General features: G+C 40.0%; 1 protein-coding gene across 2 annotated transcripts; it reads right to left on the reverse strand.

The window, feature by feature from the left end:
• Positions 1-1,917: 1,917 nt before the first annotated feature.
• LOC147338894 (uncharacterized) lies at positions 1,918-4,139 on the reverse strand. 2 transcript variants are annotated; one of them, XM_086298733.1, is made up of 7 exons: positions 3,915-4,139; positions 3,726-3,796; positions 3,377-3,553; positions 2,758-2,819; positions 2,619-2,681; positions 2,475-2,534; positions 2,148-2,392 (listed from the first exon to the last, which is right to left on the reverse strand). In XM_086298733.1, the coding sequence occupies exons 1-7, from the start codon at positions 4,085-4,087 to the stop codon at positions 2,165-2,167; spliced, it is 834 nt and encodes a 277-aa protein (XP_086154859.1). In that variant the 5' UTR covers positions 4,088-4,139; the 3' UTR covers positions 2,148-2,164. The 2 variants fall into 2 exon arrangements, with proteins under 2 accessions (XP_086154850.1, XP_086154859.1); XM_086298724.1 differs by lacking the exon at positions 3,915-4,139 and having other exon boundaries at positions 1,918-2,178; positions 2,261-2,392; positions 3,377-3,738.
• Between the last annotated feature and the right edge of the window lie 13,394 nt (positions 4,140-17,533).

The raw sequence follows: 17,533 nt of genomic DNA on the forward strand, positions 1-17,533 counted from the left end.
TTTACTTTGACATTATAGGCCAGCATGATGACCTAATATGTATTAATATGTATACTAGCATAGACAATCTACAGGAAATGTATATATTCAGTATTACCCTAGGTCTTTACAGAAATATGATAAAAATAGACATTTTTTTTCCTGTTTTAACACAGAAGTCAAATAAGAAAAATTTAAAATTAAGTTAAATGAAATTATATTTTATTCACATAGCATGAAATCACAACAACAGTTACCTCAATGAGCGTTATATTGTAAGGTAAAGACTCTACAATAATAAAGAGAGAACCCCATAAAAATCAAAAGTCCCCGAAGCACTTGGCGACAGTGGGAAGGAAAAACTTCCTTTTAACAGGAAGAGACCTCTGGCAGAACCAGGCTCAGGGAGCCATCTGCCACAACCGGTAGGGAGCGAAAGGAGAAAGACACACTATGGAAGAGAGCCAGAGATTAATAATAACTGATGATTAAGAGTTGTGTATAAACACATAGTGTGTGAAAAAAGTGAGTGAGTGAAAAGAAACACTCGCGGGAATCCCACAGCAGTCTAGGCCTAAGCGAGGCAGGATAACTAAGCGAGGATTTAGTCACCTGGGCCCTGTTTCAGGAAGCCGGTTTAGTGGAAAAACTGAGTAAGTATACCTTGAGTTAACGAAAACTCTGGGTTTTCGGTTTCACAAAGCGAGTTCAGCTGAAGCCTGAGTGAGTCACTATGACGACACACGCCGTGAAGCTAACCTGCCCCCTAGCAGGTTTACTACAACTAACCCTGACGTTCTCCGCCTCTTTGTCGGAAACCTGACAGCAGGAAGTGTCAGACATGGCGTGTCCCTTCCTTGAAGAGCCAGTAGATCTTGAAGCCCAAATTCTCCGCAGAGCACTCCGCCGGGAGAGAGTGATCAGAGCGCGTATGGACATCTTATCATTACCTGATGATTTCCTGTGCGAATGTTACCGTTTCTCAGCACAATCAATAAGTTATTTGGATAACATCCTCAGGCCATATATTGCGCATGTGACACATCGCGGACATGCGCTCAGTCCATTACATATTCTTTGTACCGCACTCCGTTTCTTTGCAAACGGGAGCTTTCTGTACAATATCGGTGACGCTGAGCACGTTTCCAAGGCTACCGTCTGTTGGGCAGTCAGGAATGTTACAGTAGCACTGAAACGTCTCCTGCACTCGTTTGTGGTGTTCCCCGGTCACAGACCCACAAGATTCATCAAAGAGGGATGCCACAAAATTGCAGGTATCAGGATGAACAAAACTCAATGCATGATGTGGTGATACGTGAACTACCACTCAAATGGTACATAAATTTCCAGGGTTCCCAGGCGTGATTGGCTGTATAGATGGCACCCACATCCCAATCATTGCACCCTCAGCAAATGAAGGAGACTATGTGAACAGGAAGTCCGTCCACAGCATCAATGTACAGGTACATAATTCCCTGTAGCATTTCACACCAACAAGTGATGGCATCATGGTAATGGATGCTAATATGTGTTCTCTGCACTGGGTAGATCATATGTGATGCTGCCAACATCATCACAAATGTGGAAGCCAAGTGGCCAGGCTCTGTACATGACTCACGAATCTTCCGGGAATGTACACTGAGCACCAAATTTGGACATGGTGGGTCGAAGTAACTGTGAAATATACAGAGACCAATTGCCACAGGGACGTTTGCACTGACATGTATTCTTCTGTCCTAGGAGAGTTCACTGGCCACCTGCTTGGTGATAGGGGGTACCCATGTCTACCCTATTTGCTCACCCCTTACCCTGACCCTGAACCGGGCCCACAGCAGCGTTATAATCTGGCCCATTGCAGGACACGGGCCAGAGTTGAAATGACCATCGGAATGCTCAAGGCCTGGTTCCAGTGCCTTCGTGGACTCAGGGTCACCCCAGAAAGGGCATGTGACATCATTGTGGCATGTGTGATCCTACACAACATTGCCACGATTAGAGGTGAACAGTGTCCAGCTGAACCAGACAACAGCAGTGATCCACACGATGAACATCCTGACCCACCCACGAACGTACAGGATGGAAGAGCAGTCAGAGACACCATATGCCACAACCATTTCCTGTGACCCGTCAACCCAACATGTTACAAGACAAATACACAGATACTGTGGTCAACTGCCTTTATTGGTCACCCTGTATGTCCTGTACACAAAGAATAAATGCGTATATTAGTATGTTGTACAAACACTGACATGATTCGTCCATCTATGATCACTCCACCCACCCTTAACTGTTGTTCCAGCAGTACAATCTCCAGCTTCGACTTTTGGATCTGCAGCTGGAGGTGCACCATTTCCATGTCGCACTTTCTTATCTTCCTGGCCAGATATGTCTTATACAGCTGCTTCACAGGGAGCTATTGCAACAAGGGACATAGCATTGGCATCCATAGTACATGCCTACTTAGGTTGGTTGTAAATCAGTGCTGAACAACCCACTGTGGAAAGGTTCGTTGTAGGAGTGGCTGGACCCTCTTCCTCTTCATTTCCAGCATCACTCTGCCGGGGACATAGTAAGTCCATGGTGTCATCATAGTACCACATTGTCGTCAGTTGTTATATTTTCCACTGTACACTGTATACCTCATAGTGTGGCTCTGTTGCGGCCTCCTCTGTAGCAGCTGTCACTGTTTCGTCATCATGTGCCTGTGGTGGAGACATTTAACAACATTGCTGTTCTACTGTTGACACATGTAGTCTGTGGAGTATTACGAGTACTCACAACTGCATGTCGGTCTGGCTCAACAGGGGGCTGCACCAGATGCAGTACACCATCACCGTCAACTGGAAGAATATGGGGTTCATACAGGTCACTCATGACTTATGTGGGCGCAAATGGCAATTACCAGACATACCAATCACCATACACCTCATTGTCAGTATGCTCTCAGAGACAACCGACACTGAGAGAAGGCAAAATCAGTAGGTGTCAGGGTGGAAACGCTTTTATGAGCTTTATGTTGCATTGAGGTATATGTTCATATGTTACACTTATTGGGAAAGGTACGGAATGTACTACTCGCTCTGTCTCTGGGAACAGGGAGCTCACCCTGTTGTTAGGTTAACACACACACACGCATGTATGCAAAATTAAAGGACACTGCTATGCTCATAATAAAGACGTACCACTGCAGCTCGGTGTGTGTGAGTCTCTCCCTGGGCCCTCACCCGTGCAGCACGTTAACAGTTTCCAAGTGTCTCAGTGTTGTTTATTCACCTAACTGTTTGATGACTGTCATTCTCTGTCAGTAGGACAGTAACTTCACTACGACATAGTTCATTTTGGTCAAGGTGACTGTGCAGAATGGATGTATGCACGCCATGTATTGTTTTGGATTTACCCCTTATGTAGGCACTTGTGTCTTGTGGGGTTGTTGCCACAGAGGATGTCCCCGCAGAGATGCCTTCAGCCACAGGGCGCCCACTGTTTTGGCTGAGGGCCAACTGCTCAGCCTCTGTGAGTGGTGGTGGTGGAGGACCCCCACCTGTTTTTCGGGCCTCCGCTTTTTTTCTGTTGGCTGTGACGGCACACATTTGGGCATACAGAGTAGGCAAATGTGTACTTGTGATGTGCTCAGATAATTTCAATATGTGCTTACAGGTGGTATATTACTGTAGCCTCTAACTGCAATTGATTTACATAGGACACACAGACCAAGCACTATGGCTCATAATACAATTACACCTTACCTGTTTGGACTATGTTTTTATATTTCATTTTTACTTGCTGCCAGGAACGTTTGGGGCCTGTTGGGTTGCACCTGCGCTCACATCACATCACAAAATAAAATGTATAACATAATAAATAGAATGACATATGATAAAATAACGTGTTATATGGGTGGAAATCCCTAGATCAATGTTTAAATTAACACTGACGCATTGACTCTGTCGGCTATGTTTTGCCATGCATGCTCCCTTTCCTTTGCAGCTGCGGCTGTGTTACTTTTTTTCTGCATGATGTGCATGCTGTCGGCATATGCTGCCATCAGAATTTCCGCCTCGAGCGCTGTGAAATACGTCGACCGCGCCTTCTTTCCCTCCGTCTCCATGGTGACTCGCTTAATCTGTGCTCCACTGATCGGGGCTTTATGTATCCTCGTGCGCGTGCTTAACTTGGGGTTGTAGCAACTCCGCGTTGATTGAACTAATTGTTATCAGCCTTTCTGAAACGGAATATTCCGAGTTGGACAGTTCGGGGTTACTCAACCGTGAGTGTCGTTTTTCACTCTGAGTTTTCTAAACGGGCTTCCTGAAACAGGGCCCTGATCCAGCCCTGACTATATGCTTTGTCGAGAAGGATAGTTTTAAGCCTAATCTTAAATGCAGAGGGTATTTGTTTCCCAAATGTAAACTTGGAGCTGGTTCCACAGAAGGTCTGAAAGAAAAAAGGAAGCTTGATTAGACCTTACTGTCACTCCTAAAATGATGTTAGAATATTAATCGGTTTCAGGGAGTAATAATTTAATAATATGTGTTAAATGTTCCAGAAGTCAATCCTTGAAGAAGTGCATTTATCTTAAGTGTCTCGAAAATTACAATACTTTGTAGAAGACAGTAACTGCAATTATGTGATGGACAGGTGACCTGCTCAGGGCGTAATCTGCCTCTCACTCAGTGACAGAGGGATAGGCACCAGCACCACCGAAGCCCTAAATCGGATAAGGGGTACTACATGTTATTGTTGCAGATATTCTTTGAGTGCAAAACAAAACCATACATAATGTTATTGGTGTCTATAGGATAACCATAGTCAAAGAAAACCAACCAGGTGTTTCAGGCCTATTAGCACACAAACATTTTTTTTTAAATTTTATGTTCTCTGAAAATATTTCATGATGAAAATAAAAGATAGCAGATGTAAATGAAGCACAAGAGGAACCTAATGGAACTTCAGATGATGATGTCACATCCAGAAGATTTCATCAGACTTAGAGAAATAAATTATTTAGATACAGAGCATCTCCTGAGCATGCTAGAAGTAACTGTGTAGGAGTTTCTTTCTGTTGTCTTATGAGAAAATCTTTGGTGATTTTTTTGTTTGTTTGTTTGTTTGTTTTGTAGATTAAACAAATCGTAAGTGCTTTCTCCACAACAAAAATACATGCATAAATCAAAAATTGCAGACAGAAACATTCCATGTTAAAGTCTACAGTAATAAAAGAGAAAGAATAGAGTAAAATAATACTGTAGCTGATGTAGTTAATTGTGAATTAATACAGCTGAGCAGTCCTGATATGCTGCCACACGTCAAAATAATATGTTGTTGCAGGTTTTGTTAAGAGACAAAGTTGTGTGTATTGTCATGGTTATTTGCATCTTAACAGGTTCCACCACCCTTGTGACTAACACTGTTATCATGTGATAACATTGTGGTTCACAGCCATACCCCAAACACATAATTTCTTAATTAGTTTCTTCAGTGTTGCTAAGCAATTTCAACTGTACCAGCAGATACAGGAGCCAGAAAGAAACCGTTTTAATCAACACTTACTCCATCATGCTCAGGTTAGGTTCAGAGAGACACCAGTTTTTCTACATCATCAACGTGTGATGTCAAGAGGTTGCAACTATTTTCTGCGTATTAATGTAAAATGTGTTTAAATATTTAGATTGCAAGTTAATGAGGGTTTTTACAAGTTTGTAGTGATACTGGTCACAAATACATTAGGTTGGCTGTTTCCACCTGTGGTGGATGGAACAAATTTCATCTCTCCTAGGTTCCATCAGATTTTCCCTCTTATGTGATTTCTCATGTAAGAAGCAGGTAGTCAGTCTCAGCTGGGGCCATCCTCAGATGTTCTGCCCCAGTGCCACCCTGATTCGATGATTGGTGAGCAGAATAGTGATCAATCCCTGCACCTAAAAATGGAAACGGACAACCATAACCACAGATATAAGAGCTATAGAGGTACTCGTTGCTCTGTTACCATGGCAACACTGGGTGGGGGTGGGGTGGGCATCATCATCAGCTCTCTGAGATTGGCTGTTGGTGCTATGGTGCAATGGTTCAGCTCAGTTGGTTGTTCTGCCCTCTGACTGGCACGGATAATGGTTCATTCTACCTTGATCTGGTGGACAAATGGGAAAGGCTGTATAATTGACACATTAAAGCCTAATCACATGAAGCATGAAAAGAATAATTCCTGATTCAGTTATGTAAAAGCCATGTCAGACTTTGCCATTAAGGAAGCATCCTTTGTCTGTGCATCTCTGTGTGAGTGCGCGCATGTGTGTGTGTGAATCACATATGGTCACATGTTTCTCACCATTTAGTCTCAAATACAAATTAGGCATAAATACATTCATTAGAACTTTATAAATAAAAGAAAAAATAATTCTAAACTTTATATATTGTGCTTGAAGTAAATTTTCCTTTATCATACAAAAATTACACTTCTGTAATTCTGTAAACTATGATAGTTGTTCCTACAACTCACAGACAGACATGCAGTATACACATCACAAAACCTAGCTGATGAATTATTACTGACATGGTAACACTGTCACCAAAACAAGTGAATTCCCTAATGGAATATTGTATGTTCAGTATCATATAGTCCATTAAAACATGCAATATACACCATATGCACGCACTAACGCAAACACATGAATGCTTCCACACACACACACACACACACACACACACACACACAACACTGTGAACCTTTGTGTTGTCTTGCTCCCCTGGGTCTACTTACAAAGCTCTTTCCCAGCAGTGCAGTAAGACTGTTGATGCTCTGGGAAAGTGTCAGAATAACAGAAGAGATAGTTACTACATTGCTCAGACTGCCCTCATGGTAAGGATGTCTCTCAAACAAAATCAATAGTAGCCTGCAACAAATAAAACTCATCAGCGTTATTATATGTGAGTCACACGTGTGGTTTCATGCTCACTAATGAGAAGGTCCAGGCATCCTCTGACTGTTTGTAAAGACTCAACTCCTTTGCGCTAATTTATATGTTGGCTTCTTCACATATAATAGATGTTTTATTGTGCATTTTGGACAAAAAGACAACTGTAAACAATACAAAATCTGGTTCCTCAAGAAACAACAACTCAAAGGGCTTTTTTTTTTTCAACAAACTGTGTCAGCTTCTCAACTATATCATTTTTCTTTCTCTTTTCCCCCTCTCTTGCTAAGATGCACTACAGCCAAATCAACTGGGCAGCCTACACATTTTACCTATAGGAGCTGCTCAGCCATGGAAACTCGTGACATGAAGTTCCTGGCGCACAGTTTTTGTGCTGATTTTAATGCCTAGGAGATTTTAGAGCTCTGCAGTTACTGAGTCAGCAGAGCGTTGGTGACTTTTGCACACTGTGTGCGTCAGCACTCAGCAACCCTGCTCTGGAACTTTATGCGGTCTGCCACTTCATAGCAGAACTGCTGTGGTTCCTAAATGCTTCCATTGACCGTGGAATATTTATGAGGAAACAAATTGCACAAATTGACTTGTTGCAGTGGTTACAATGCCACACTCAAATTCAGTGAGCTCTTTAGAGTGACCCATTCTTTCACAAATCTTTAAAAACTCTATGCACCTCAGCTAGTGGTTGTGAAAACACCTGGATTCTAAGACTAAGTGGTGTGGCTCAGTCATCTTCTTTTTCTTTTGGCAGGTCCGTTTAGAGGTCACCACAACAGATTATCTTCTTTGATTTCACACTATCCCTAGCGTCTTCTTCTATCACATCAACCCTCTGCATGCCCTGCTTCACTACCTCCATGAAAATTTCTGTGGTCTTCATTTTTATCTGCTGCCTGGCAGCTTGATATTCAGCTTCCCTTGACCTATATATATCCACTATCCATCCTCTGCACATGTCCAACCCATCTCAGTCTTGCCTTTCTAACTTTGTCTCCAAACTGCTCAACCTGAGCTGTCCCTCATATATACCACTTCATCCAGGGTACCCTAGAATTCCTCTTTCAGTTCTAATTGACATCCAACTTGTGGGGAATAAGCCCTGGCAATATTCAACACCACCTCTTCAGTTTTAGCGACAAACACGTGACCCTATCTGACTCTCTCTTCACTTTCATAATACTCCCTAAATATAAAATCCTCACTGTCATGCTGCTTCCTAACACACCTTACCCCTCTCCTCTTCCGTTTCCTTTGGGAAAGAGTGGCAAAGTTTCCAACCTGTTGGCCCATGACCTTCTTGATTCAACACTACTCATTTATCGGGGCTTGGGACTGGCAATAGAAGCATGCTGCCTTAGTGTGGCTCAATACTTTTGTCCATATAGTATACTGGAGTTCACTAAATATTTTCTGACTACTAGCAATTTTACATTTTCTAAGTAATTCAGACTGTAATGTTTCCTAGTGCCCATGGCAAATTGTAATGCAAAGCATCTAAACATTCAAAAACGGTGCCATCGCTTTCATATGTAAATTTAAATTTATTGTGTGCAAATAACAGACTTTTTATGACTGTGAAGAATAATCCATATAAATAATTTATTTGTTACATAAAGTGCTAATATAAATGCAAAAGAAGATGGATATTTGATGTAATCATGCACTTAACAGGTTCTCAGGTGCCGATTTTATAATGCATTGGCGTGCAGCATACAGTGGTTGCAATAGCAGTAATGAATTTCAGACTTAGGACAATCTAAAAAAAAAAGTGCACGCTGACAGGCATCAAGTCCATGTTTGTTTGTTTGTTTGTTTGTTTTTTATTTCTAAAAATCACATAGTCATTGAGAAAAACTTGCCCAAACAGGTCTGCACGTGTGCTGGTTCCTAGCTGCTAATACCTGTTTAATATGCATTTAACCAGAAAGCACATGTGCGTGCATGCTTGTGTGCATGTGTCCATGAGTGCTTCTCTGTTTATCTTTCTCTCCCTCAACTAAATTCTTTTTATAGGAGCATCCTCCCACGGGCCTCAGCAGGTTTAGCAGGTGTTAACCTCTCTCTGGGAGGCTCCCTCTTGAGGCAACACACCATCTAGCAGAGCAACACATCTCATTCCCAGAGTAGCCTGCAGTCTGCCAGTCATGCGGGCAGAGATGATGGACAGGCAGATGACTCTCCATCAGCTTCAAAATAATATAATGCTCCCTGCTCCCTGTGGAGAAAATAACATGTTAACTTTATTAAAGTTCACGTGGTAGGTAGTTAATTTCAAGTCCCAAGATTTCTGATTTTGATTCTTATATGGCGACTTCTATAGAAGATTGACCCCAGATTTGTGATCATTTTCTGGGTCACCAAATCAAACATCGGCTCTGAGCACGACCTTTTTTCAGGTAGAGGGTTGATTCGTGCTCATGTTCTCTCATTCTCTTCTTCTCTCTCTTTTCGTTTTACTGTTAAATAACTGTTAAATGTTACTGTTAAATAATAATAATTTATTGTTGTATTTAATATATATTGTACACTGTACACTGTACAATGTACACTTTTATGATACTAAAGTTAGAGCACATTTATCTTGTGTCATGACACTGGTTATGTGAGAAAAGATCTAACCCCAGGTTAAATAATAAAGATAATTAAATGCTACACATTGTATGTGTAATGTGCGTGTACTATTGGGCCTGGGGTAGTGAGCTTTCGTAAGACCAGAATTATACATATAACCACTGTTTTGGGATTGTTGGACACCCGCTTTTCAATTTTCAGGAAGTAGTTTAAAAGTTGATCCATTGTCATATGCTATTGTCTGATGTGTTTAGAAATGCCATGCATGTCACATTTTAAGCGCATCTCGTGGCACTCTTGTGTTACTTTAGTGCAATAAAACACATACCACAATGCAGCTGTGGTGAATCGGTGAGGTCTATAATTATGGTCACGCTGGATGTTAGAGAAAAGGTCAGACTTAAACCAAGGGATGTTACACTGTTCCTGGGACTTTTTCTTTCTTTCTTTATGTGTTCTGTGTTGATACAGTCAGGCATTTATATGTCTAAAATAGCAGCTCTGTTTTCTCCTGAAGACACAACTGTCAATAAAACACACAGACTGATATAGAGAAGCATGTAAATTTTATTAAAACAAAACGTAGTAGACCACCTTATTGAGGTTTATAATGTAAACATATATAGTTTTAACTAATGAGTATCAGCCCACAGTTACATTACAAGATACAAATCTAAGAGTTCATAGACTTTGTACATTACTATCAGTTAATGGAATTCAAAAATCAAGATAGAGAAGATAGAGAGAATATCTAATTTCATATTCTATCTAATCCATTTCTCTCGGGTAACAGAGAATAGCATGTGCCTCTGTGGCTATTTTTAGCTTCATTCACACACTGTTTTGCATTCAAGCATGCAGAGAGGTTTGTGGCATTAAAGCTGAACTTTTCAAAGCTAGTGCTTTCATGGCTGAACATAACTGTCTAATTAACAAATGTTTTCCACTACTTTTTCTAAACCTATACAACCTCTTATCCACAGATCAGTTGAGTAGGGGGAAAAAACTTCTTTAGGGTCACCACTATAGATCATCTGCTGTTCACTACATTCATGAATCTTCTGTGTGGTCTTCCTGTTCTCCTCCAGCCTGTCAACTCTGTATTCAATATACCTTTTTCAGTATATCATTTATCCCTCTTGTGGACATGTCCAGAGCATCTCAGTCTGGACTCTTAACTTGTTCTCTTCACCACTCAACCTGAACTGTCCTTCTAATACACTCATTTTTAATCCTGTCCATCCACATGACTCCAGATCTTAGCATCTTCAACTCTGCCACCTTCAGCTGTGCCTCCTGTAAAAAGGCAATTTATTTCATGCTCGAGAGCCCATAGATCTGACAGTTTTATCCATAATAGCAAATAGGCATGGGATTAGTGCAAACTGATTCAGCTGTGTGGTGTACTATCAGCTATGATAACTGTACCTGTATACATTACTATTGTCACACTGTTCTGGCTGCATTATTAGTGTACATCTGTAAATCATAATGAGGGAATATGATATAAAAATTAAAATAAAATAGACCATTGGCTTTGGTGTACATTTCAAATTAAAAGTGATCTTTATATATATATTACTAAATCCATTATTATTTGTTAATTAAACACATTGTAACTTGGAAATATATGTGTACAAATGCCTCAATTTATTTACCCCAGGTGGCTTCGTCCCCCAGGAATCCCTTACTTTTGATGTTTTCACTGGCATGATGTGGCACCTCACAGTGTGTTCTGCCTTTGGCATGGTTTTCCCACTTAATTCTAAGAGATAACTTTATGGTTTTGTGCCTTTGAATATGCAAGTAAGTGGGATAATTCACAGCTAACGGTAGCTTACTCACTGGAAGAAGCTGAGCTCAGCTTCATGTTTCTTTTTTCTTTCTCTGCAGGAGAGCAAAGCCCTAAACTACAGTAAGAGAGGAACAGAGACTTTTAGTCTTAGCTAAGCAACAAAGGGATAGTAAGCTGATACCTGGGGCTAAGTGCAAGAGTGATCATATTGAATAATAGCAGACAGTGAGTGGTTATGTTGTTAAGGATGCAGTAAAACTATTATTGTTACAGTATATCATAGTAAAACAGCCAGTCATATAAAGCCCTGATCTCCAACATTTTCACACCCTTTTACAAATCTCCAAGCTTATTGGTCATGCTGTACATTTTTATGCTGAGAAGGAATTTAACAGTTTAATTCTTGCTTTACATTATGGAAGTGTTTTTGTGTGTTTGTTAATGAGGTCAAAAGCTGTCAAACAGATTTATTACAGTCACTATAGAGAAGTATAAGTAAAGGTATAGTGCTCCAAGAGTGCAAACCCCCACCGAAGAAGCTCACTCTTTTCTTTTAATTTAAGTGGATAGAGATAGTGTTGTTTCAATGTTTAGTAAAAAATGTCAAAAAAATCAAAATCAATCAAAAAAAATTTCATCACACATTTATTTGCCCCCCCCCCCCAAAAAAAAAAACAACAACAAAAAAACAAAAAAGAAAAAGAAAAACCCCGAGTTATTTCTGGATATGGTATTAAAATTGTTATGTATTAGTATGTTTATGACCTGTTACCATACTGTACATAACAAAGTCCTAATAAGTTAATGTGACATTTAGAATCCCCATATATCATTCACATTCAATTTAGTTTAACTTTCAGGGTTTTTTTGTCACGTTTCAATTAACACAGGGTCAACAAGAATGAAAAAAGAGATAAATAATAAGTAATATATAACATAAAGTAAGTACATAAGTAATAAAAAACATGGGGATGGGGATGGTATGACAGCTGCAAGTAGCAGTCAAGTGTCAGGTGTTGCATTTGGGTAATCTGAAGGCTTGACTAAAAACTGCTCTATAATCTCGCGATCTGTGCAGCCACATCCCTGTGCCATCTGCCGTAAAAAGGAGATAGCTGGTGTGGTGGATGGCTGTGATCAGTCATAGTATTTTGGGCCTTGCAGGAGCTGCTGGAGGTAGAAGTCCTTAATGGCAGGAAGGCTGTTGCCAGTAATGTTCTCTGCTACCTCCATCAGTCTCTGTAGTGATTTCTGGTTGTTGGCAGAACAACTCTCATACCAAACTCTGATGCAGCCCATCAGCAGGCTCTCATTTGTGCTCCTGTTGAAGGTTAAGGAGATGTTGGCGTGCATGCCAAACCTCCTAAGCCTCCTTAGGAAATGACGCTGATGAGACTTTCTGATCACAATGTTCGTATGAGGACTCCAGGAGAGATCCTAAGTAATGATATGTGCCTTTATGTTTTGAGTAAAAAACAATGGCAGTAAGAAAACTAGTTTTAAATAACTTTCCATACTGTTATTATCCCTTTGACCTTTAGCTATTGACCTTAAAGGAGAGGTCAGAAGTCAGATGTCACATGATTTATATTGAATATATACAACACACTTGAAAGAATCATAGTTCCTAAGTTATAAGACCTTTTGGCAATTTTTAATCAATAAATTATTAAGTTGACCTTGGTGGTACCTCGGAGTTCACATCACGCAGGACCTGTCATGGTCCTGTCACATCAACACCGTGGTGAAAAAGGCCCGTCAGCGTCTCTACCACCTCAGATGCTTGAGAGACTTCCAACTGCCCTCCAAGGTGCTCAGGAACTTTTACTCGTGCACCATAGAGAGCATCCTGGCGGGAAACATCTTAACCTGGTTCGGGAACAGCACCATGCAGGACAGACGAGCTCTACAGAGGGTTGTGCGGTCAGTTGAGCGCACCATCCGCTCCGAGCTCCCTGACCTGCACTCAATCTACAGCAGGCGGTGCTGGACCAAGGCCAGGAAGATCGTGAAGGACCTCAGCCATCCCAACAACAGACTGTTCTCTCTGTTGAGGTCAGGAAAGCGATTCCGCTCCCTGAAGACCAACACAGAGAGACTGAGGAGGAGCTTCTTCCCGCAGGCGATACAGTCTCTCAATCACACCACCACACAGTACTGACCCACACATATGGTTCTTACACACACACTGGACTTTCTGGACATTGTTTTCACTTCATCACTTAATCACTTTAAGCATATTTGCACTGCACAAGACATAATGTGGATTGCACAACACTGGACATTATATTTCTTTATTTCCAGTTAATACTTGTACAGCTGCTGTTATTGTATATATATTTATTTATATTTATTTATACATTCTTATATAGTTCTATATTGTGTATTTTGTTGCACAGTTATTTTATTTTCAACTTTAATTTATATATTTTATCTTATTCTTTCCTAGTTAAATTTACCCTTTTTAATTTTTCATATTTATTTCCCATCTTATTCATAGCCTTTTCCTTTTTTTGTTTTCTTTAGGTCACGAGCAGTTGTCCAAGCATTTCACTACATATCGTACTGTGTATGACTGTGTACGTGACAAATAAAATTTGAATTTGAATTTGGATGTAAGCCAGATTTTAATGAATTGTTAACACGACCCCATTCTACACCTCTACAAAGTTTTCTCAGAATTTATTCAACATTTTTCAAGCTATCATGTTTACACACATAATGAGATGTGACACACATGCCCACACGCATTCACGCAAAAGCTACCAAAAACAAAACCTCCTTTTCTGAGGTAACAACTTCTTGGTTTATACACCTCCTGATCAACAGCAACTGTTAACCCACATGGAAAGTACTTTATATCAAACAGTCTTCTTTTTAATTCTTGAAGTTCTCATTGCAGTAATTGAAAATCAGTAATCAGTGATTTCATCAGTGATGAAGTCGCCGGTTCACTAACAAAGAGAATGGCTTGAAGCATTAATATGAGCTGAGCTGAATTAATGTTCCACTTTTTACGGAACAAGGCTTAACTGCAGACACACCAACAGTAATATGGAACAAAAATCCTTGTGAGGTTATAATGGTCCAGTTTTACCTTGTTTGATGGAAAAGCTATTGTCCATCAAATTGTACAAAGGATAATTACAAAAGATGAGGATATAAAAGCCAGTTTTGTTGCTTATTTCTATGATAAAGTTCTAAGTTTTGAAAATTGAGATTCCCATCCAATTTTAAGACTGCTTTTACAATTTGTTAGAATTAAAAAATCAAAAATATGCTACTCCACATAGACTGAATATGTTTTCTTTTTCTTGTGTCATCTGCAAATCTGTGTTGTTGACTGTATCTTACCTGCCCACATGTATTCTCTCCCCTGTGACCTTTTACTTACCTGCATCGAGTCCCTCAAAGCCTCATTATGTTTCCTGTAACTGCATGTACCTCGCTTGAGTGTTCTGGCCTTTCTAATTAGCTTTCATGTTTCATCTGCTTATATGATTGCATGCTGTCCATATAACTACAGATACAGTTGAGTGATGTGTAGCTGATACTACCCAAGACATTATAAGGAAGAGAAATAACACATATTGTCAAAAAAAAGACATATCTCATTATTTTTTAGCATTTTTGTCTTTGCTGATGCAAACCTATGTATGTATTCCTGATTTGCCTTTGTGTATTTTTTTCTCTCCTTAACAGCTTTTCCTTCTCATTTCTTCCCTCACACACTCACACCCAGCATTATTCTGTTATTCAAATACACAGCATGATTTAACTCTTAACCACGCTGTCTCTCTCACACAGAAACCAAAATATCTTGAATTGGCTTTGCCTTTGAGCCTTTGCCTTTTCGGTTTTTTTTCTTCTTGAGACCAGTTGCTCAAACCCTTAAGGCCTCACTGTTAGCTGTACAGAAAAATAGAGATGGAGCAATTGAGATGAGAAAAAATTCCAGCCCATCCTCCTCCTCCTCTCTGCACAGCTCCTCTAAGAAAACACTTTGTTTGTTTCAAAGGCTGCTGAGAAGCTTGGGCAGCAGATGTGAGATTTTGTGGAAAATGACAAGTAATGAATCTCTTCCACAGTTTTCTAGTCACATAGTATATGATGTTCTGCTGCCTCTTATGCGGCTGATTAATCCATGTGCCATGGATGCTTCCTGTTCTCCCTCTTAAGTCTCAATCCAATGACTCAATCATTGGATTGAGTCATAATGGTAATTCAGAAAAGACCATTTTATACCTTCTTGGAACCATCATCCTCTTCTTGCTGATAAAGAGCAATTTTGCAGTTGTACTGGTTGAGCCAACTACAGGGATTTACCATGGCAAAATAAGAAATGTGGTGCTTGCAAAGGTGAACTAGTTTACAACAAAAGAAAAGAGCAAGTAGACAAGCAGAAAACAACATTGGGGGAGGTCTGAGAAAAACAGAGAATTAATGGATGGCATGGAGGGGAGAGACAAACGAAATAAGCTGAGGGAAGAAATGGGTGAAGTGTGCCTTCTTTCTTTTACAGTTGCCATGGACACCAAGAAAGCTGAGTTACTGCTGTGTGAACCTTTTACAATGAAAAACACATATGCACAATAAAAGGCCATCATAATTGTCATCACCTATGTCTCTCCACTCCTAAAACTCCCACCTTCTTGAGTTAAAGAAGAAAAAGAAAGGATTTCACATAAATGCCTGTTATCACAAGGCATTTGGGGCAGGTCAAGTGAATTCAGCATACATCTGCTGAGTTGGGTCCTCAATTCAAATGAGGTAAAACTAATGACACAAACACCACAAAAAAATCACTGAGAGGGAAAAAAGGGATGAGCGCAGCACATCATTTGCAAGACAGCAGTGCAACAGGATAAATGCACTCGTTAAAAAGTTGTGTTTATCTTTGATGAGAGCTGACTGCTGGGCTCTTTATTCTTGGTGGAACAAGCAAGAAAATCATCAACACAGCAAGCCCATTTATCTGTCATTACTCTCACCCTGTCATCTTTTTCCTTCAGAATTTCTTTTTCCTTTGTCCCTTTTAAAATTATAGCTATCAGCGTGTTTGAGATCTCGACGCTGTAATATATAAATAAAAAACTATGTATATAAGAAAACACTATTTCCTAACTACTATCCCCTCACCTCCACACTCCCATTTAGGAGTTCTCCCCATACATCATTTCATATCATAGAGGAGATTACTTTTCATTAAATGTCATTAGCATATATGTTTTCTGTGGCTTTGTGTCAGGTTCATTACTTTATCTACTCAAGTGTAATGATGTGAATTGTATAACCACAAGGATTATATTCCATAATAAGTCAGCTTGTCTTTTGTAGAAATAAACTCAGCAAAGGTGAAACTAACACCATATCACAAAAGAGTGTAGTTAATGAAATACATGAGTGACAGCACATCACAGGTTATCCTAAGAGAACTACACTCCAAACTTATAAAAGTGTCAGTTGTTTAATAATTTTTGTTGTTTGTTTTACATTTTGCTTATCCTATGCAAGCTGACAGCTAGGAGAGAAACACTGTTGTGAAACAGATGTTCTTTTTTGGTTTGTGGATAATCAATATTGACATTAGCTGTCCCATGAGAAATATATTATGTTTTGCTGTTGATTGTAATTTAAAATTAAGCAACACGGAAAGGATTAAAAATAATATCAAATAAAGACAGGGCGATACATAAACACATCCTACTTGAATGTGTGGGCACCCATACTGTTCCTGTCTTATAGTCTGTGGTAGGCTCTCTGTGGTAATGGGTTTTAGAGTTTCTTTTCCACTATTTGTTTTTTTTGTTTTCTGAATACGAGAAGTACGTAGTTTTCACTTTGGAGTTTCAAACATTTTTTTTTCTAAAACTTTATGTAGTGCTTGGGCTCCTGACAAATCCCCAACGGTCACAACAACACAGCTTCCGTTCAACTCACTGTTACGTGCAAAAAGAAAAAAAATCTTGCTTCTAGCCTGAGCAGTACCCCAAAGAGTTGTATGTGAGGATCAAACAGCTGGAACGGACATTAAACGGTTTTTACCCCAGCTCCCTAATCATTGTACTATACGATCCATCCCATGTGTTAATAGCTCTGGCAGCTGTCCAGAGAATTCGCAGGAATGAGTGAGCATAATGCATCCTGCCTCCTGCATGCTGCTCGACCACTGAACAAAACCGCACTATGTGTTTCCAGTACTTACACCTGACCTGGAGAATCTACTGAGCGACGTGTGAGAAACTTCAGAAAATGCCTA

The sequence above is a fragment of the Aulonocara sp. 'chitande type north' Nkhata Bay genome, linkage group LG1 (assembly GCF_057382095.1).
Source record: "Aulonocara sp. 'chitande type north' Nkhata Bay isolate Kocher_YH1m ecotype deep benthic linkage group LG1, A_spYH_male_GT1.1, whole genome shotgun sequence".
Lineage (NCBI taxonomy): Eukaryota > Metazoa > Chordata > Actinopteri > Cichliformes > Cichlidae > Aulonocara > Aulonocara sp. 'chitande type north' Nkhata Bay.

Coding starts and splice junctions, on each gene's coding strand:
- LOC147338894 (XM_086298733.1), bottom strand. CDS start 4,087: ATGGAGACGGAGGGAAAGAAGGCGCGGTCGACGTATTTCACAGCGCTC. Junction 3,554..3,725: donor TAAAAACATAGTCCAAACAG/GTAAGGTGTAAT, acceptor GTGCCGTCACAG/CCAACAGAAAAAAAGCGGAG. Junction 2,820..3,376: donor CACAAGTGCCTACATAAGGG/GTAAATCCAAAA, acceptor ATATTCTTCCAG/TTGACGGTGATGGTGTACTG.